Genomic DNA, 22522 nt, shown 5'->3' with positions numbered 1-22522 from the left:
CATTTTAAATGATGTGTAATTATGTGGTTTTTCACTTGGTGTGAAAATAAGCAGCCAGAAAAAGATTTGGTTTTGTCCACACAACATCCTGATATTAAGTAGTACTGCAAATCCACTCCCACTACACCATTCCATCCATACAGTTTATTTCCCTGAATGTTGACAAGATTACATAAGAACTGGCAAAGTGAAACTGAAGAAACATCATGCAGAGGTGGAGCATGGGCAAAGGAAGAACCCATGACATTTTCTTGATGATCTGGATCTCTTTCTTTAATGTTGTGAGACAGAACATTATCAGAGTGCACGCTCTTCAAGTGACCCCGTAGTGTGTGTGGTTTTTTTTTTGTGTCCCTCAGTTGTTTGCGGCACATGTACACAACCCAGTGCAGCACTGTCAATATCACCCTGGGGAGATTGCATTAAATATTACATCTCCTCTTCCTCCACCTGTCTATAATTGTCAGCTTGTCACTTCCACTTAGACTGTGGCAAATTTGAATTTCATCCCATGATCACACAGAAAGTCTTAAGAATAACTTCTGAGGAAGCATAACTCAGTTTTTAGACTGAAGTGATTATGAAGTGGTTTAAGGGGCAATCGAAATTGTTGCTGCTCCACTCTGCTCTCATATTGTACAGAACAGAAAATAATAGATAGTGGGCAAAAGCAAACAGGTTTTTATAGCATTTCTAAAATGCTAAACTGTGAAAACTAGCTGGATAAAACTTTTTGCAAATGTCTTAATTTTTTCAGTTGCTATCTCTGTGGAAAGGTGAAGATGCAAGGAGCTGAGGTAGTGAAAGTGGATGAGTTTAAATACCTGGGGTCAACCAGCCAAAGCAAAGGACAGTGCAGTGTAAGGAGGGCACGAAGGGAGTGCAGGCAGGGTGGAGCGGGTGGAGACAAGTGGCATAAGTACTTTGTTACTAAAGGATGGCAGCAAGTGTGAAAGGAAGGATTTAGAAGGTGGTAGCGAAACCCGCTCTGATATATTGTTTGAAAATGGTGGCACTCACAAAAGGCAGGAGGTGGAGCTGTAGGTGGCACAGTTGAAGATGCTAAGATTGGGACTGCCCAGGAGAGACGGGATTAGAAATGAGTACATCCGAGGGACAGCTGAGGTTGAGCGGTTTGGAAACAAATGTAGAGGCGAGGCTGAGATGTTTTGGACATATGCAGAGGGGGGATAGCGGATATATTGAAAGCATGTTGAAGATGGAGCTTTTGGGCAGGAGGAAAAGAGGAAGACCACAGAGAAGATTCATGGATTGGTGTGACAGAAGATGATGTCAGGGATAGGGTGAGATGTTGGCAGATGATCCAGTGTCACGACCCCCAAAGGGAGAAGCCGAAAGACGGAGCCATTTCCTTTTATCACACTCAACTGTGACTTGCTGTGGGGAACAAAATATAATTGGAGCGTACCTGAAGATGATCTAATGTCTCTGGAAGGCTTCAGTGTGAGCTATAGCATTTTGAATGGATTCACTTGAGAGACCTATGTCCTGTAAATTTACTGTGAGCTAGTTTGAGCAATGTCAGCAATATTTAAAATAACATTGATGCACAAAGCTTTGAGTGTTTAATTTCTTTTTGGCTGATGGGTGTACAATGACCTTTTACTGTGCATAATGTGCATCTGACAGAAAAGGGCAGTTACTATCTGCTGGGGCCTACTTACTTATTCTGGAAATCTGTTCTTGTGTCTGTGAGCTCAGTCTGTTTAGGTCAAGGTTCAGCTCCAACAGACCTAGTAATTAGTCACTGCTTTCATGTGAATGGAGACAGTCAAGGACGTCATGCCCAAAGTGCACATTTAAACAAACTGTGTGAATGAATCACATTCTAATAATTTTGTGTTAAGCTGGTGTCCCCCTGTGTGTTTGCTGTGTCTGCAATTGAGCTGTGTTGTTTAGGCTATATGTAACCCACGATGCTGCTCTTTGTGTGTCTGTGTGTGTCGTTTTTGGCTTTACAAGAATACCCAATGATAAATACATTGAGCTTTGTAATTGGGGATAGACGAGGGTCGTGAGAGAGAAAAGAAGCGAAAAAAAAATATGGGGGTGTTGAGGGATATGGCTGCTTTTCTCTTGGTGACAGAGCTTGTTGCCATGGAGCTGGTCCTCCCATTGGTGGAAGTCTGGTCCAATCACTTAACAGTGCAGATTGTTTCATCATTGAGAAGTTTTTCCTCTCTTCCTGTCTCGGTAGCCACCCTTTGCTCCTCCATCCTTCATTCTTTTCCCCCCCCTCTCCCATCTCTTACATCCTCTTGCACTGCTTCTCACACTAAAAGAAGCTGATATGTTACATAAGGTTTATAATGAGTGCAGTAGCTGCCACCCAGTTTCATTTTGACACAGTTATTCATTTAACATCAGCGGCTCAAGTGTGGGAGGCAGAATCTTTCATAAATCTCTTCACGGTGCTTGAGGAGACAAGATAACTCTAAAATCCAATATACATCTTCTTGAGGGCAGCTAAGAAATGTGATTATTTCAAATCACGTTTCTGATTGCCCAGAAGGGTTAAACACCGTGAAGTGCCTAGCTGTTGGACAGATTTTTTTTTCCTTATTTTTTTTATTAGTTGCTAATGCTTCAGTAATGCTGTGTCTAAAATATTAGATTTAGCAGAATTTGAGTTTGTTCCCATTTTGCACAAAGTTTCAGGAATATTTCAGTTGTAAAACATGATGAATGCTCATGACATTTTCTCATTTTAGTAGTGTTGTCTTCGGCAGATAGACAAATAGATATTTGTCTGTTATACATTGCAAAACAAAAGAATGCCCCATTTTCTTATTGGAAACAGAGGTGGGTCATCTGTGTGTTTGCTTCCTCACATATTTGTAACTGAAAAGTAGCTTTTGGGCCTGCAATGTGTAAACACTAGTGGTGCAACGGATCGGATCACGGTTTTAAGTCACGGATCGGATCAATTTTCGGATCAGCAAAAAACGAAAAAAGACAAAAATTTAACATTTACTTATTCAGTTATTGAAGTATTTTTTGCCTGTTAAAAACATTCAACTCAAGACTCATTCCACGCAATTATTTAAAAAAAATTATGGTTCAATATAGGGCAGTATAGGGCTTTGTATCTACCACTCAATTCAATTTTATTTTATTTATAAAGCGCCAAATCACAAAAACAGTCGCCTCAAGGCGCTTTATATTGTAAGGTAGACCCTACAATAATACATACCGAGGATTATATCGCACTCCACTGTGATATAATGAAGTGTCACGGTCCCATAGCTTTCCATTGCCCTGGAGCTCCACCCATTTGTAGTAGTTAGTGCAACAGAAGATGCCTGGGACAGTTCAGCCATAACTTTAAACTTTTCCTGCTCATACATGCTTCGGGAGTTCGGCCTCCCGTCTGCAGCTAAACACCCCAATAGCTTTTGTAATAGCTTTAGCCCGGTCGGACTGGGCAGCAAAGGGCTGCTTAAATACCGAAAACTCCTCTGCTCCTCCACTTCGACCGCTAGCGCTGGGCATAACGATCGCTTGACAGACCCACCATGCGCACCATACACATACTTTTTTCTTCTTTTTCGAATCTTTGGATCATGTGCGTGCCGAACCGTGGAGTGGGATCGGTTCGGATTACGGATCATCCGTGATCCGTTGCACCTCTAGTAAACCCTGTTCAACACTGGTGTTGATACACCTTTTGATTGATATTTAAATATGCATATCAGGTGTACAAGGTCTCTGTTTTTCTGCTTCATCGCTAACATAGACCCCAAGCAGTTATCCCTTTTGCCACAAAATAAAGAAATAAAATGCATTATTTTGAATGAGACAGCATGGTTACGATTATTTTGGTCATTGTTGTAATTTCATATATTTTACATGATTATTTAAGTTAACAAACATCATGCAGTCCTTGAAACATGCCTCTTTATACATTTGATCTTTATACATAAATCAAATGAAAACAAGTCTTGAAGTGTATATGGTGGGGCAAACAGGGTTTTTCTACTAGGGAGTTGGCCCATAGAAGATGATGATTATGAATTCAACCCCAGCTCATTGCTGGTTCCTGCCAGCATGCAACTTTAACTATGGGAAATTTCAAGATACAGACAGGGGCAAATAGGGGCTTAGGCAGCAGCGGACTTGTGTACCTTGGTAGACTTGCATGGCAGCCTCGGGGGTAGTGATGGAGTCCTAATCTGACAGTTAGTTGGCACCACCAGTATAGGGGCTCAAGAGTTGGCTGGTCGCCTTGTAATCGGAAGGTTGCCGGTTCGAGCCCCGGTCGTTGTGTCCTTGGGCAAGAAAAATACTAAATTACTACCACACACCTTGACAGTGACCTCAAAAAGCCTTTTACTAATATCTTGTGATAAGGATAGCAGAACTGTTATTTTTAAATGGATATTTTAAATTTCATTTTTTTCTTATATTGATAATTTTTTAAATAAAAGTGGTTATTTCACAACTCTTATTTACTTGTTTAGTTTTGGCCCACATGGAATTCAATATTTTTCTTCATCACCCACATTCCTGCACTCTTGCCTTCATCAATAATGCATCCAGGATCAAGTTGCCCCCTCTCTCTCCACTGGCGTTTGTTCATTATGCAGAAAAGATAGTCGTTTATGTAGCTAACACATCTTTTATACCATCACCCACTTTGTCCTTGTGTGTTTTATTTTGTTAAGTTTTTTTCTCTTTATATACGTTCTTTATGTTTTTCCACATGCAACAGTGGAAAAACGACTTATACATAGGGTATAAGTAGTGAGCCACAGAGAGATGGTTACGGAAAGGTATGTAGGTAGGTAGGTAACTAGGGAGGAAGAAGAGGGAAGGAGGGAGAGAATGAGTCATAGCTCGTCCCACAGGACTGAGTGGGCTGGCTGAGTGGAGGAGGATGGCGTCAGCACCAGGCTTGACAATTTAAGAAGACACATTAAAAGAGGAAGAAAAAGAGAGGCAGAGAGAACTAACATTTATTAGTGGGTGGAAGGAGAGAGAGGTATTGATAGGAGGGGTTGATGTGGAGGGGGTGGAAGGCAGGAAGGGGTATCCTCATAACACAGAGAGAAACGAGGGGGGGTGGCAAGGAGAAGAACGGAGAGAAACCTAAATGGAAGAAGAGAAATCCTTTCTTCCGCTACATTCGACCATTTATGTTCCCCTCATTTGTGTTTGAGTGCTGACAGAATGCTTTTTTTCCCCTCTCTGTGTCCTTATCTCTAACCCATATAATGTTCTTAATCCCTTTCACGGAGCTTGTGGCTGAAAACTATATAGACAAATGACTTATCTACAGATATTTAAGTGAAGCAAATGTGCATGGACCGCTATTCTACAGTCCCGAGTGCTCTGCCAGCGCCCTCGTCCCCTCCCTATGTGAAATTGTGCAACCAACGCAAAGGGGAATCCTCTCTGACACAGACAAGCACTGCTACGCACACACTGCGAGGGCTGCTGATATATGATATGTGCAGGCACTGAGCTTGCACAAACTCTGCTTTTACTACACACACATCAGCCTCCACTCTGCGAAGACATAACCTTGCTGCCTTTTGTGAAATGGGTTCTCTCTGACGTCAAATGGGCGAGGCGTGCAGCTGAATACAGAGGAGATGAACTGGGTCGAAGCTGCCTGTGTACGTCTCCCACTGCTCTCTGTGGGTTTGTGTGTGCATGCTCACTCCTGTTTGCAGCGATCTGCGATTTCATTCACCTTCATCTTTCATTCAGCCTCTGCAGAGAAAATGGAGAGGCATTCTTGCTACGCATGCTTTCCCATTATGAAATTTGAAATGATGCAGTGAATGAACTAAAAACTAGTCCTAGGTAGCAGCTATTAAGTTACCCTGAGAAAATTATAGGAATATACTGTGATTGTTCTGTTTATTTACCCTCTGAAGATTCCAGTGTATTTCTTACTGTTCTTATTGTTATGGTTTTTTCCTGAGGTGTTTCATGTTTTTAACAGTTTACAAACCCCCTCCCCTAATATTATCATACTCGGCTGGAAATGTCCACACTGGACTGTTAGTACTCTACGTAATAGTTAGATATATTAGAAATGTATGTCTATTATTAACTACCATTCCACTTGTAAAACTGTGTTTTTCGTTGGGTTGACTGATTTATTTTTGTTGAGGACAAAGAATTTTAAACTGGCCCCAAGTCTCATTCTGTTAGGCATTTGTTGTGTCAGCCAGTCCGTAGCATTTGATATCAATAATCTTACTGCATTTATAACCGCCATGCAATTCCTTTCATTTCTCTGGCTTACCGGACTGCTAACTATTGCAGAGACCCTGACCCAGCCTGACCAGATGGAAGCTAAATTTGACAGTGAGCTCATACCTGCAGACAATATTTAGTCTGGCTAGCTTACTGTCTGCAGTGGTTATATGCATACTGTGTGTTTGTAATGGTGTGTGTTAGTTTTAAGGCAGTGTTTACCAGCCTTACTGCCTTTCTCTCTCACACACACATAAATGCGCACACCCGCCCCTCATTTCTGATTCAGGGATCCTTTCCAGTCTCAGCTTTTGATGTGGTAACCTAAACCAGTGGGCTGGGTAGCTTATCAGAATCAGAATACTTTATTGATCCCTGGGGGAAATTATTTTTTGTTACAGTGCTCCATTTTAAACCAACATTAAGACAAGACAGACAATACACTAACTAAGAATAGTACAATATATACATATATATATATATATACATACATACATACATACATACATACATACATACATACATAAGTCACTCATAAATAAATAGTTGGAAAAGAAACATGTGTAGTTGTAGCAGCAAACAGTGTGTTAAGTGGATGCGTTGTACAGGGAGATGGCCACAGGCAGGAATGATTTCCTGTGTCGTTCAGTGGTGCTTTTCGGTAATCTCAGTCTCTCACTGAACGTGCTCCTGTGACTGACCAGCATGTCATGGAGTGGGTGGGAGGTGTTATCCAACATTGTCTTTATCTTGGACAGCATCCGCCTCTCCGACACCACCTTGAGGGAGTCCAGCTCCATCCCCACAACATTGCTGGCCTTACGGATTAGTTTATTAAGTCTGTTGGCATCTGCGACCCTCAGCTGAGACACATATGACCTATGTGTCTCAGCATGGACCCTGTCATCAGTGCACTCTGCAAGACCAGTAATGTGCATGATGTGGGTCAAAGTGTCCTGCACTGCATCATGACAGCTGATGAGGATTGACTATATTTGTTATGTTGTTAGTGGGTTGGATTTGTGGACCTCGGGTAATGTCAGACATACACAAAATCTTACCTCTGCAATCAAACACAAGTAGTATGTGAGAGTGAATTGTGCAAAAGCAAAAAAGCTTGACAATAGCAAAAAAAGTGGCATAGGTTAGTAATGACCCCACTGTTAGCTTTCGGTAAAAATAAATAATCTGCTGCATTGCCCGTGTTTTTTGTTGTAAGGTATGGCATAGAAGATGGCATCTGGGACTGTAAAGTCTAGCATTGCATTGTGCAGTGAACTTTACAATATGACACAGATGGTAAAAACAATTTGTGGTTGTACCTGGCTTTGTGGAAACATGCTTTCGACATAATTTGCAGTGTATGCTTTTCTAACCACATTATTAGTTTGCACAGTGTTATTCTCATGGCTTTTCATGTTGCCTGTCAAAACATTGATGGACTGAGTTCTCTTGCCTTTATATTGACCATGTCTCATATTTATATTGAAGAAAAGTTATTTTGTGATTATTATCAGTTTTATTGGCTGCCCTAGCAGATAGCCAAAGTGAGATGTCAGCATCAGGCCCTCCACCACATTGACTGAACTGGGGCACAGGAAGGAAAGAGCAGTGCTGCTGCTGATAATGTAGTTGTTCAGTCTACAGTGTCCAACCCTTAATATATCATAATGTAATCGTGGTGTATACATTTTTGATAAAATGGGCAAAAACAACTAAGGCTCAATCTTTACAAAACCTGTTGTTGCCCTGTTGCTCATAGGAAGTTTATTTGATTGTTAGGGCTTTTTCCAGAATACTATAGGGCAGGGGTGTCCACCTCCAGGCCTCAAGGGCCGGTGTCCTGCAGGTTTTAGATGTGTCCTTGATCCAACACAGCTGATTTAAATGGCTAAATCACCTCCTCAACATGTCTTGAAGTTCTCCAGAGGCCTGGTAATGAACTAATCATGTGATTCAGGTGTGTTGACCCAGGGTGATATCTAAAACTTGCAGGACACCGGCCCTTGAGACCTTGCAGTATAAAGTGGCTTGAGGTGTCTGTTGTGATTTGGCAATATATAAGTAAACCTGAATTTATGTGAATTTAATATAGACCCACACACTATATAGTGATATTGCCCATTGTTTAGAGATGCCCCATTTAAAAAGCCAGGGGTTAATTGTTTAACAGTTTATTTTGAGGCTAGATGTTACAAATCAGGAGTGGTTTTGACTATGAAACCACACATTTATTGAGCCTGTGATGCCCTGGATATCCTTTCAAAATGTTTGGATGGCAGTAATTTACAAAATAGACTTAATGTTGTACTCACAATTCCCTGAAACTAGTGAGTTTTCCTCATAAACTCTTTAGGAAAGTTTTTTTTATTCAGGTCACAGGGTAAGGGAGCTTGAGGCTGTTTCCCTATAGATTGCTAACTAGTCTTTTTGCAACCACAGGTGTTGCCACTAAAACAGATTCAGGTTGAAGGAGATAACTTTTCTTTTGTTTACTGATTTAAGAGACCTTAAATTGGTTGTAATATCAGAGTGCTCTGTTCAATCATATAGGTGTGACTTTCATCCTTGCTAGCTAGGAGAATGAAGACACAACTTTCCCTTGTCATGTCTATACCAGGCTATACAGTTGGATAAAAATGAATGATAAATGCTGCTAGTGAATGTTTTGACATCATGTCCCAAGATGTTTTATCAAAATCAAAAGGAATATCGGTGTCATAATGCACATCGGTGGGAAAAGAAAAATAACAAGAAGAAAGATTCTGATAAATATGCAGCAGTCTGAAAGGTGTAGTCATGTTTATCATCATTTAGAGCAAGGAAAAGCACAGAGCAGGTTAAAGGCAACTGAAGAAGCCTCACTACTCACTTATCAATTCAGTAGCATTAATTTGATGTTTTACTACTTGATATCCTGTGACCTAGAAAAATGAGAAACCACTTTGTTGTCAGTGTAAGATTGCCTGAACTTGAGAAGGTGAAAATGGAACACTCGTAATGGCGTATCCGGGCTCTTGCTGTTTCTTTTTTTTTTTTCTTGCTGTATTTTCTCTGCTACTGTCCTTCCATATCTCTCTCTGTACACTGAAATCCTTTTATTTATTTTTAATATCATTGTTTTTCTTCCTGTTTCACTGGTACTCCCTCAGCACAAATGGCACTAGTTCAGAATGACGTTATCATCTCCTTGGCAACCCCTTGGGCTGGTGTGTGTGTGCGTGCACGCGTGTAAGAAACTGGGAGGAGTGTTGATAGAGCAGAGATCATAAGCGAGGGATGGGCAGAGGAGGAGGGGATAGGTAAAGCCGGTTTATTCATAAGCACCCCACTACTGGCTCTGATTCACAATTTCTCCTGCAGCCCCTCCCTTACATTAAGCTTGCACAGTTTGCTCAGCCAGGAGATTTGAGACTGACGTTCGAAATGAATGAATATATTTGCTTTCGAATCAAAAATCTTTCACTCTCTTTGTGCAAAACTGCCCTGCAGAGTGCGGTCAAGCAGGAGCATGATATTATTCTTATATGATCAAGTCGGCCACATGTCGGCGTAGCTGAAGTTTTGTGTAAGCAGAATATGGCTGGGACCTGTGGGTGCCCTGGTCAGTGATGTAGTGTAATGCTGCTGATGACGACTTTGCTGTTACATTGCCTGGGTCTTTCCCACACTGGGAATCCCTGCCTCATTTTGAACACTGTATCTATTCTGTTCTACAGCATGGCACAGTGGTACAGGCATGGATGTACATGAATCTTCAACAGTGCACGCAGTGCACATAATACAACAAGCGTACTTATTTTATTTATACAATTATATTAACAAAGCTGCACAACGTGCTGTTTTTACTCCTGTGTGATGGAGGAATATAGGACTATATGACCGTTTATTTGCTAGTGAGGCTGTGTTGCTGTTCTTGCATGACACCAGAATTTTAAAAAAGTACTGTTGGCACTGTTCAGGACCTTTTTTTTTTAAACAGGCAGAAATTTTCAGTGTGCTAGACTCTGCCAGATGGTGTGTGTCTGCTACCTTTCTGCTGGGATGAATTGCAGAGGAGGAACACATTTTTAGCGCTTTCTCAGAAAGCACATCGTGAAACATGGAGCCCACACTGTAGAAACTAATTATAAGCAGTGACAAAGTCAACAATTTAGCAATTTAAGGAAGATTAATCCTGCTTTAGCTGCTACTTTTTAAAACCTGCCTGCTGCTAGGTTTTGAGCTTTCAGCTGCTTTGTCCCCCTCCCTCTTAGAAATAGCAACAGCAGCAGCGATGAGTCACTCAGTGTGTGAAACATGACGTCATCCGTGTCTTCCTCTTCTGCTCTTGGTATACAGGACTCCTGACTGTAGGACAGACCATGCTGCTGCACTAAGCTGAAGAGCGAGAGAAGGAGAGAGAGGCCGCTGAGGACCCCTGAGGTGGTGGCCGGTCGTTTGGTGCCCCTCCCACTTGTCTGGCTGGCTGGCTGCTGCCTCTTCAATTCATCTGATTGCTGTAGATATCTTTTTTTCCCCCCCCATGTGCATGTTGTTTTTCTAAGGTTATCCTAAAGGTGTGTCATTGAGAGCAGGTTTTGCACCTATGTTGGGAAATGTAGACCTTAAAATTAGTTACTAAAATTAGTTACTTCTGCATTTCTAGTTTTTTTTCATTTACAAACTGTGATTTATTTTTGTCTGATGTTTTTAAAAAAAACAAGAACCAAATAACCAAAAATAGCCTCCCTAATTTAAACCTAAAAAGTTTTTAGATGCTACTTTTTAAAGTTGCTGCTGTTAGGTTGAGCTTTCAGCTGCTGTGTTCCCCCACTCAACTCCACTTGAGTGTCACAAAGCGCAGTAAAATGTTACATTTATATATATGTATGTATATGTGTATTATGTATCATAATTTGGGGATTTTTCTCTCTCTTGTCCTTATAGCCCTTCCCCAGAGGCTAAGACTTGCTATGGACTGCACTTCGCCCCCTGCTGCAGCCCAGTCGAGTACACTACGTTAGTGGGTCCCCACATCTTTCCGTGTGGTTCCTGTCCAGACTCAGTGAACAGAGTCCAGCTCCGATCTGGTACCACCTACAGGTAAATGGTGTTAAAGTACATTCTCTCTGTCTTTTTTGGCTTTCCTTGCACAGTTTTTGCCAAGTGGGTAGCCATTCTATGCAGCGAGTGCAGAACTTCCCCTTCTTATATCTATCTTCTTTTTTTTTTTTTTTTTTTTTCTCAGCCACTGCTGGGTCCTCCACCCAACCCCCTCCCCACTCCCACCCTCCCCCCTTTCCCCTAAAAAGATGTCAGTGAGCCTGACAACGGACATCCAGCAGGAGGGAGAGAGTGGGCCACTTATTGAGCCCTGCAGTCGAGGCAAGACCTCCCCTCAACCACAGGGCACCAAAGAAGGAACTGGAGAGAGCCTGGAGCCGGATGATAGCTCTCCACAGGATGCACAGGTAGGAGAAGTTGATCATACTGGTGATAGTAAGTTTGCATTTAGATGTTAAAAAAAGAAAAGAAAGGAAGTTGTATTCCACATAGTTCTAACGCATTTCCTCTCTTGAGAAGGACCATTGTTGAATTTCAGGGCTGGTAACAATACCCAGTAATCAGCTGTTTGTTTTGTTTTGTGACTAGTAAGCTAACCAATTATTGTTGGTGTTACGGATGTTACGGATGAGGTGGATTCAAGTCAGGAAATTCATATTATTATTATTTTTTTCAAATGAAGCTACCTTTACCTTCTATTTTATTGGCAAATATCTTATTGTGCTTGACAAACATTGTTGTCTTTTGAGTAACACATTACCAAAAATTTTATTCCTTATTTTGCTGCAGGTTTTTTAATCAACGAACAATAGCGTTATTATCCCACATGTTGTGTAGAAGCTTTGAGTTAGCCAGTAATATTTAAACCTCATTATGGTTTATACTGATGAATGCAGAACAATTTATTACACACATGTTCATTTACTCCTCAACTTTATGTACCCTATTTAGTTTGTGTCTAATATACTGTAATTTAATTAATAAAATGATTCAATAAACTATTCTTTTAGAAGCGGGCTCCTAACCACAGCCATGGAAGGAAAAGGGCCAAGGTAAGTGTCTGTGGTTAGATTTTTTTTCTTTTTAAATAAATTTATTCAAGTTTATTCTTAATTCCTTGAAATAATCCCCGTGCTATTTTGTTTGTTTGTATAAGGCGACCTTCCATTATTAACACTGTAATCCTCTCAACTACAGAGGAGCACCTCCTTTATTGGCTTAAAATCTTAAGTCCAACTTTAAAAGTAGCTGTGTTAGACTGACCTCTGTAATGATAAGAGAAAAACAGATACAACCAGTTACATTTTACAACTAGATGTTGGTTTGCAGAGTAAAGGGAAAAAGAAAATCAGGTCAGCTGTTTCGTGAGTATGGCGACCAAATTGTACGTAGCATAGTAAAGTAACATTTTCATTCAGTTATGTTAGTAATGAGTTATGGATACTGTAGCTCTCTTAAACTGGCTTTACCTTACTTATATGTATGTGTAATTGATTTTGGACATTCGGACATTGATAAATATGACATACCAGTGTTTAGTCATTCTTGATTATGAGAGTTCAACCCAGTTATTGCGTTTTTGGAATGGTATTTTAGTATGACATACCTTGCTTAACTAGTTCCCAATGCTTTCATTAGATAATGGCTCTCATCATGTCACTTAAAGGTTTAATTTTCTCTGGGGTTTTAACTAACAAATGAAGTGTTGTCATTACATATGCTGTATTGAAGATTTGTGTTAGCCCTGTGCCATCTTGGGTCTTTCTTCATTAGCTAATATCATTGTCCTGAAGGCTCGAGAGACATTTATGCTGTTGTTTATGCGATAGAAAGCCTAACATCAGAATTTTGGCATGGTACACAACGATGTTAATGAAATTCAGAGTTTCCTTGTATCAAAATGCTAGGTGCTTGTATTTTACACATGGATAGATGTAATAGTATGTTGTTGTAGTAAATTATAGTTGGAAAGTCTGAGCATAAAATCTAAAATCTAGCTTAGAGCAAATCGCACTATTTCTGTGTTTAGAATATAAAATTGTAACACATTAGCCTTACAGATAATTTGTGTGGTAATCTTTCAGTCTAATGCCAAACTGAAGCTGGTACGAAGTCTTGCAGTGTGTGAAGAGTCCTCCGGTCCGTTTTCCAATGATGGACCACCAGAATCGGTAACATGTTTTGTTTTATTTTTTGGTTGTTTTTTTTTGGTTTTTTGTGGTTTGCAAGTCTGTTTTGACGGGATTTACAATGCTTAATAGGCAAAATTAGTAAATGCACAACCTGCAATTTGTGTAATAATGAAAAGCGGTTTTCTAGGATATCATCCAGCTTCACATCAGCTGTCCATCTGACAAAGAGGAGGAGAAGTCCTCGAAGGACGAGTATGAAAATGAAGAGGAGAAGAAGGACAAGACTCCCCGAAAGATGCTGTCACGTGGTAAGATGCAAACTCTCACTTCATAAAAGTATCTTTTCCTATCAACATCTTCCCTTAACTCTGTCTGATTATGCCCCCCCCTCCCTTTTTGTTTTTTTAATAGACTCCAGTCAGGAATATACTGACTCCACAGGCATCGACGTTCACGAGTTTCTGGTCAACACACTGAAAAACAATCCCAGGTACGGGTCTGACGGATAAACATGTTGGTAATAAGACGAGCACAATAATAAATTACTTATTAAGTAAGATAAGTGCTATTGATTTATACCAATCAATTTATAAAATTGATTTTTCCCATTTTTTAACAGGCTCAAATAGTGCAGTTCTTTGTCCAAACTATGAAAATATGAAATAATATCAAACTTGATAGCAATGATTTTATTTAAATTGCATTTTTTTTTATTGTAAAATCAAATATCATTTGTTTTTGACTAGTTGTTAAAAAAAATCTGCACTCTCTAAATATCTTCATTTTCATCCTGAAAAATTGGATGTTGTGTCATGAGATACGATCTACGCCTGTACAGGCTTCTGTACATGAATTTTACTTTTTTAGATATCTGAAAAACAGCAAATTTTGGTGTCCTGAATTTTGAGAACACTTTTTTTTTTGTGTGTGTGTGTGTGTGTGTGTGTGTGTGTAATGACATGTCAGTAGTATACTTGCTCCACTATTCAGCGTCTTGCTCACCTCTCTGATCTGTCCCTCACTCGCTCTCCCTCTATGGCTCACCAGGGATCGAATGATGCTGCTTAAACTGGAACAAGATATCCTGGAGTTCATTAATGACGACAAGTAAGCCACGTTCTTCATATCACTCACATGTTTTTAAATTTAGCCCTCCCACCTTCAGTTCTTATTATTTATAGTGTGCTGAGGAAATGAGAGAATTATGTTAAGTTGTAGTTGTGTATTCTGTAATTAAGAATACTATTTGTGTATCCTAACAGTTTGAAAATCTATCTTTATCCTTTATAAATATTGTTTTTCAAATGTCCTAAATAATCAGAGAATTAAAACCCAGCTGTGGGTAATTTGCTCTGTTGAAATAACCTGCTTCATGCATTTTTATCTCTGTTTCAGTAACCAGTATAAGAAGTTTCCACAAATGACTTCTTATCATCGTATGCTGCTGCACCGTGTGGCTGCCTACTTTGGCATGGACCATAATGTGGATCAGACGGGAAAGGCTGTCATCATCAACAAGACGGGCAACACACGCATGTGAGTGTAGTTTGTCTTTGGCTCAGATTTCAACTAGTCTGGTTAGTTAGAACGTCAAATTAATGCTCAAAGTTCAATCCTGTTCCAAGACAAAACACAAGAGGCAATGTATGTGATATCAGCAAGAGTACACAAAAACTTTATTTTAGATTTAATTACTGTTCATTAAATAAGTTCAAATTAGGACATTGGCTGTGGTGGAAAAAACACTCAGCACACAAGTTTGACTCCCTGCATGTATCGCACCCCCCCCAAAAAAAATCTAATAGATTTTTATCAGTTTTATTTAACTCTGTACCATTGTTTCAACTAAGAAAGAAGTACATTTTTAATATAAATAATACTTGTATTGAGGTATCGATTGTGCCAGCAGCAGTTTCACCTTAGATCAGCGGTCCCCAACCTTTTTGGCGCCACGGACCGGTTTATGCCCGACAATATTTTCACAAGCCGGCCTTTAAGGTGTCGTGGATAAATACAACAAAATAAAACTAGTACCGGTACCGAAAAAAAAGATTTATTCATAACACACGTGAAAAGACCCAGGAAAACAGAGTTAACGATAAAAACAATAACAAAATAACGCTGAAAACCGATTAAAAACCCTGAAAACCATACATTTCACACCTGAGCCTCAACTCTCGCGGCCCGGTACCAAGCGACTCACGGACCGGTACCGGTCCGAGGCCCGGGGGTTGGGGACTGCTGCCTTAGATGTTAAAGTGGACAAAAATACTATGTGAGGATTTGTTAAAGAACATGTTGACAAATCGTTAGATCTAGAAATGAAAGAACAAAACATTTGACTCCCTTTGGAGGTACCAGCATTGCAAAATTTACTGTTTTTTCCCTATAGTTCACAAAATTCAGTTCAGTTTTATCTAGGTTTATTTACTATATTAGTTTTCAGAAATCCACTCAACTTTTCTAGGCATGATTGGATGGAAGTGCATTTAAGAACATCATGTCTGACACTGTCAGATTGGGCATTAAGCTTTCTTTAACTGTCAAATCCCCCATGTGGAGTTTGATTTGCACGGATGTGACAGCATTGCAGGCAATAGTCTTGTGAGTTCAAAGCTAGTGTCCTGTCTCATGCACGATTTACTTAAGCAGAATATTTCCAGTATTAAGAACCCAGCTGACGCAAATTAACTCCTGCTGTGACACATGTGGGGCAGTGCTTTAGAGCTTTGGACAACAGTTTCTTTCCCAGATTCTCCCAAAATTCTTGTCTTGAATTCATGTGTGAAACGAGCTCATGTTTAAAAGTATGCTTTTTGTCCTCCACAACGTTTGTTTTTTTTGGTTGTATAGCCCAGAACAAAGGTTCTCTGAACACATCAAGGATGAACGCAACATGGACTTCCAGAAGAAGTTCATCCTTAAGAGAGATGATGCTAGCATGGATAAAGATGATAATCAGGTACATCGATTGTTATCACAAGTAAATGGTAAATGGCCTGTATTTGTATAGCGCTTTACTAGTCCCTAAGGACCCCAAAGCGCTTTACATATCCAGTCATCCACCCATTCACACACACATTCACACACTGGTACCTTGTAATTTTTTGTGTGTATACAGTGGTTCATTTGTTTGTTTGTTTTTGTCACTTTCCACGCATGCTAGTGTTTTTAGCTCCACCAATGAGTTGGATTCCTCGCTGAGTAACAAAAGCTTCTGTAGGCTTGTCTCAAATAGTTTTTCTTAATAACTTTAAAAGAAACACTGTATGTAAAGCTAGTTCTCAATCTTGCTGCCACATGTTACAGCTTTTGGAGATGGCCCCACAAAAATAAAGGGACATAGCTGGATTTAATGGCATGTGGTGTTTGACATGTTTTCATTCAGTCAGACAACAGATTGCCGAGGCATCTGGATGTGTGAACAACAAGCATTGCAGCAATTTCTTGGCTCAGTCCTGTAGTCATCTTACATAACCTTACTGAGGAGGCTAATTAGCTGTGTCAGTAACAGTTATGATAGAATGCAGGGTTTGGCCACAGAATGGCCATTGGCTTACAGTATACTGTTAAAGTAGCACAGTTATCAGTTAGGAGTGAAACTGCATTTGTTATCAAATATGAAAATTGATACATTTTTAATCTGCAGAATCTGGAAACATACCACATATATTGCATTCCTAGGCTATGTACAAATAATTGCATTTTTCTGTCTGATCCTGATGCAACCATTGCATTTTAGCTTTTTGCTTGGTTTCACATCCTATGGTTTCCATATACAGAATCTTTTCTTATTGCTAAATTGTGGTGATAAATTTAGGATGATGACTGGGAACTGCTTGACTGCACCATTTCCTTTCTAACCTAGCATCACCAATATCATTTCTGTATTAGTTATCGTCCTCCTACTTTCATACAGTTCATAGTCTTTAAGACATTTCAAAATCTTCTTGATGGCTAAGCCTAACATTATGACCACTAGTACAGATGAATGTTAATTACCTTATTCCAACAGCAAAGGTCAGAGAAAGACAGCAGCAGAAGGTTTTTCTGAGTGTATCCAAACTCCCCATCAGCAGTTATGAGTGTCTTTTTAGAGCTTTCCAGTAATCAAATTAGGGAATGTATTAGAGGAAATCCAAACTGTTTTGGCTTTGGCTTAGAATTTACAGGAATTAAATGATCATCGATGCTCGAGTCTGTGTACAAGATCCCCTGAGGACCTGTGTGTTGCACCCAAAAGAGTAACGAAGTTCCCTGCAGTGGTGGTCATAATGTGACAGCTTTGGGGACCCCACAATTGTGAAACATGTAGCACAGAAATTCAGTGCAAAACTCGAATTTATCTGCTGTATTGTTAAATTTGATCTATGTTGAAGAGCTATAAAATTATACACTTTTATAAAAACATTTTCAGTTTATTTCAAAAGGAACTTGATCTTTGCATGCTTCGATATTTGAGTAGCTCTTTAGATTTTAAATTAAACCTTAAATTGGACATTTTCAAATACAGAGACAATTCTCCACTTTGGAATTAGGAGATTCTCTGTCTCAAAATTGATTTTGTTTATTTTGTTTTCTGGACCAAGTTTATCACACCATTTTATTCATTTCAGCAGTGTTTGTTTGGGGCTATGACACTTTTTCCTAATGCTTGCACAGATTTGTCATGCTGTCTTCTATGATTCTATGTTCTCTCACGTTTGTCGTGTTAAAAATTCCCACGCTGACTCATCCCTTGAACACTCACTTCGCACAGTTTTCATTCTGCTGTCTTGTTTTGACAACAGACATCTGCCCTTCCTCACATGCTATTGTTATCTTGTGCATTGCTGCTACTTTTCTTGACAGCAGGTTGCACAAAGTGTGACTATACGTGTTTGAAAATTAAATTGCATGCTTAATTATTTTACATTGTCATTCTCTCCCCAAATGTTAGATCCGCGTGCCGCTGCAGGACGGGCGGCGTAGCAAGTCCATTGAAGAGCGAGAGGAAGAATATCAGCGGGTACGAGACCGGATCTTTGCCCGAGAAGTAAGTATTGAACATGGATGGAGGAGCAAGTGCTTGCAGTGCATATTTCCTCATATGTCAACAGCACCAGTGTTTACTCAGTCAGGTTTACTCAGAAATTAATTTCTTTGTGATAAACTTCCACAATATCAACAATTACCTTCACTTAGTAATTTACTTTATGTGTTAAACTGACTTTTAATGAACTGTTCTTTTTCTTGGGTTGAATAATTGACAGTTGTATTTTGACCAGATGCTTGTGGTAGACATAAACAAGCTTTGGACATAATTTAATGGGATTTCTGACTGTTTGTCTTGGCAGAATTAGTAAAGTTCAGTACAGTTTGTTGTTTTTCAGGAAGAACCTACATTTTAAGCACATTTACACATAATGATCTTAAAGAGTTAAGATCAGAAAGACTTTATGTTAGCTGGATTTATCCCTCCTATTAGCTGCTTTGATTTGTGTTCAATGTGAGATGTCTGAGGTATTCGTCCTCCTCTATCATTAGTGTTTAGTGTTTTTTGAGTTGTTTGGAGCCATATAGTCTGTTCTCCACTTAGCTAAAGGTAACACCTTGGGCTTACTGATCTTAAGCACTTCCCAACTTTTTGGGATATTATTAGAAAGTAAGTGATCAGAATCATGTGATAATCCTGGAATCTGCAGTTCGTAACAAACGCGTTAGAAAGAAAAAAAAAAAAAAAAAATCCTTTTTATCCCCCCCCCCCCCCCCCCCCCCAATTAAGAGAGTTATGTAGTAGGGTCATTCAACCTCAGAGCCATAGCCATAGCATTACAGATCCTTCAGAGTTTCATCGTGCTGCCTTTCCAGTGAGTCCCTCATCTCAGACGCGCTCACTCAAATGGCACCGGGTTGGACTGCTGGCAAGAGTAGTCCTTGTTGAAAGTGTAGACTGTTGAGAAATGGGTCCTTATTATTTGTCACAATGAATTTGCAGTCTCTTGTGAGGTTCTTGATCCCACACTGGGAATCTGTGCTTTATTTTATGCCAAATACTCATAAATCCAAGCCTGTAAACCTTTTTGAAATGGAAAACACTGCTTGTCTTAAGTGCTCTTGAAAGAATTATACATTTCATAATGTGCAGGTGTCCTTTTTTTTACAGTCTTCTCAAAATGGATACATCAATGACAACAGGTAAGATCCTACGTTCTTCTGAAGACTTCAATGTTTGTAGTTCATAGACTTCATCATGGCCATCTCTCCTATTAACACTGTATTGTGTTAGGTTTTAGTTATGAGAGGTAGGCAGCTACCTCATTAAAATATTAAGAAGTATCTGTATGAGTTTAATTTTTGACTTCTTGCAAGTTTGCCTTGGGTAAAATTTGATTGTAGAGAAGAAATCAAATTTCGCTTTTTTTTTTTTTTAAATCTTTTTTTCTTTCAAATGATTAATTTTCTAATTTCCCTGATGTTTTGTGTTAAAATTACTTTGAGTGACACTGTGTTTGAGAGAGATTTGTGCATAGTGGAATGCCACTTTTTTCCTTCTCTCTTATTTTAATAAGAAAATAATTTGACTCACAGGCAGTTAGACTAAGACGACCCCTAAGCATCCTGTCCGTTGAACTTGAAAGAGTATGATATAATATGCTGAGAGAAACGGGAATGATTGACCAGTCAACTTTTTGCCTTGTGTGCATTTTGTTTTTCTCCCTTATTTCTTTGGGTGGTGAAAGTTGCAATGAACCTTCCTCTACCTCTTACACCACTCGTTGTCATTCTTCTATAAACCCTATCCTGTTTTCCACTCCAGTCCTGTAACTCTAGCGTTTTCTCCTAATGTTAACCCCAACAGACTTTCCACTGAGGGCTACTGCTCTAGCTCTCAAAAGAGGAGGCAGATCTTTAGGTATTGGGCTACTGCTGACTGACTTGTGTGTTGCCATGCCCATTTTTCAAAGTGGTTTGGTGATGATAGTGGTGACCTGTGGTGGTTATCTTTGCTTGGCATAGTCGGCTGATTAATGGCTATTCCAGCATTGCACTTTTGGGCTTCCCAAGACCCATGCATGGCTGCTTTGTGGTTTCACTGGGGACTCACTGACCTACTTACCCTTCCACCCATCCACCATCAACCACATTTTTACACAAAGTAACTGCATTGCTTTCACAGTAATCTGTTTGTTTTGTGGTTGACTCAGTCTTGTAGTTTTTGTTAACATGTCAAATGTTGCATAGTATTGCATAAAATATACAAGTAGTGCGCATGTGCAGTAGTGCTCTCCAACTGACATGGTCATTTGAAAATAAGAACCACGAGGCCCTTTATATTTTGTGTCCAACAACTAATAATTTTCCTTATTGATAAATACTTTCTACTTTCATCTATACAGTGTTGGGAGATGTTCATGATTACTAATGAGTACTGTGTAGTCTCTTAGATGGAAGCCATAAAAATGTCTCATGCATCAATAAATACTTGTATATAAAAACTAAAGTTAAAAGTCCAAAGAGATACTAAAAATATCTTTGTTTGCATGCTTAACATGCTTTTAGACCTTTGTGCCCAAACTGTTCGACCTGCCTCAGCTTTGACTCTGATTTCTATAGCTATCCCATGCTACTCAGATATTATCATCAGATCCTTGTAGTGTTTTATGTTGCCTGAACAGATCAGGCGTGTTGTGGCGTATCCTGCAATACCAACATTTCCACTTGTCCTTAAACTAACCTCTGTTAGTGGAGCTCAACATAAACACATTACAAACCTTAAGATCTAATGTGTCTTTGCCGTTTAGGAGTGGTATTAATGTTTTGGTACGCATGTGTACTTGGTTTAATTGGAGGAGCAAATACGTTGGTAACTTGTGAATCAATAAATATAAATATCAATCAATCAATCTTTATTTATAAAGCACTTTTCATACAAAAAAAAATGTAGCACAAAGTGCTTTACATAGTTAAAAGCAGCCCACCCCACCCTCCAACTCACTCCCCACACTCTCATTAACATAAATGATGTGAATACAAACATATCCCCCCCCCCCCCCCCCCCCCCACACACACACACACACACACACACACACACACACACACACACATACACACACGCGCACACTTAAAGAGTAAAAATTGGGCTGGGCTCACATGAGCCAAGTGAGGAAACACTATAACAGGGAGCCGTCTGCACCGGTCACAGACCGCAGCCTCCAGGCTGGGCACACAGCAGGAGGGAGGCCAAGGAGCCCCCCAGCCAGGCTGAGAGGACCCCCAGAGACCCAGCAGCCACAGTCGATCACAGCCCCGGTGCAGAGAGCGCCCTCTGAGGAAACACTGGAGATATGACACAATAGGATATATACAGGGTAAAATGATAAAATAAATAAGAACAGGATACAATATAAATATAAATAGAGTAAGAAGATTAAAAAATGAATAAGAATAAAATCAATAAATATTAGGTAAAGTCTAAATTAATAATAGAATAACAGGATAGAATAAATAAGCATAAAATAAATAAACGCTAAGTAAAAGCTAAATTAAAAAGGTGGGTCTTGAGCCTGGTTTTCATATATGGTTTTCATGCCTCTACACTTGGCATCACATTCTGTTGTTTTGAAAATGCTGCCTTTAGGGAGTTACTGGAAATTTTCATTTGGATTAGGATGAACTGATTTGGAATTTGGTGGTCAAAGGTAAAAAAAAATCAGATAGGCCATGTTTTTGGGCTAGGCTTTAAAATTCTTATGGAATAATCCACTTGTAAGATTTAGATTAATAATAGGATAAAGTTTTGGCATTTTGTATACAAAAGCTTAAAGGCAGAGGCCAGACAAACATTGATAAAACTGGTGAAGGCGTACAAGATGGTAATTCCAGTGTTTTTATTCTGTAAATATAAACAGGATCTAATATATGTTCTGCTGTTTGTAACATGTGTTTGTGTAGTGAAATGTAGACGTTTTCAGACATGACCCTTCTGTCATATTTAAGAATTTTTTAAGTTTTCTTTTTTTAACCATATGAGTAGTCCACTTAAAAAAAAAATTCTGTTATCACTTAATTTATGAAAATTTTAGAAGTTTAACATGGGAATTGAAACAGAATTATGTATGTTTGAAGTGTTTTTC

At 39.4% G+C, this 22522-nt stretch overlaps 1 protein-coding gene across 13 annotated transcripts in view; it reads left to right on the top strand.

The window, feature by feature from the left end:
* r3hdm2 (R3H domain containing 2) overlaps positions 1-22522 on the top strand; it is a 59700-nt gene that overhangs the window by 19502 nt on the left and 17676 nt on the right. For 7 of the 13 annotated variants that reach the window (XM_085275153.1, XM_085275147.1, XM_085275157.1 and 4 more), the window contains 13 exons: positions 10570-10729; positions 11158-11313; positions 11459-11681; positions 12285-12326; positions 13359-13445; positions 13594-13714; positions 13818-13896; positions 14454-14513; positions 14802-14942; positions 16260-16368; positions 18346-18441; positions 19534-19583; positions 20248-20301. In XM_085275153.1, coding sequence (XP_085131279.1) covers positions 11523-11681; positions 12285-12326; positions 13359-13445; positions 13594-13714; positions 13818-13896; positions 14454-14513; positions 14802-14942; positions 16260-16368; positions 18346-18441; positions 19534-19583; positions 20248-20301 — 998 coding nt within the window. In that variant the 5' untranslated portion in view covers positions 10570-10729; positions 11158-11313; positions 11459-11522. The remainder of the gene's footprint in view (positions 1-10569; positions 10730-11157; positions 11314-11458; positions 11682-12284; positions 12327-13358; positions 13446-13593; positions 13715-13817; positions 13897-14453; positions 14514-14801; positions 14943-16259; positions 16369-18345; positions 18442-19533; positions 19584-20247; positions 20302-22522) is intronic. The other 6 variants (XM_085275149.1, XM_085275154.1, XM_085275156.1 and 3 more) reach the window with 3 other exon arrangements.

Source organism: Mchenga conophoros, linkage group LG5, assembly GCF_057382185.1.
Source record: "Mchenga conophoros isolate Kocher_MC1m ecotype Shallow Benthic linkage group LG5, M_conophoros_male_GT1.1, whole genome shotgun sequence".
Classification (NCBI taxonomy): domain Eukaryota; kingdom Metazoa; phylum Chordata; class Actinopteri; order Cichliformes; family Cichlidae; genus Mchenga; species Mchenga conophoros.
Note: the sequence above shows the minus strand (reverse complement) of the source record. Positions and strands in the feature narration are given on the sequence as shown.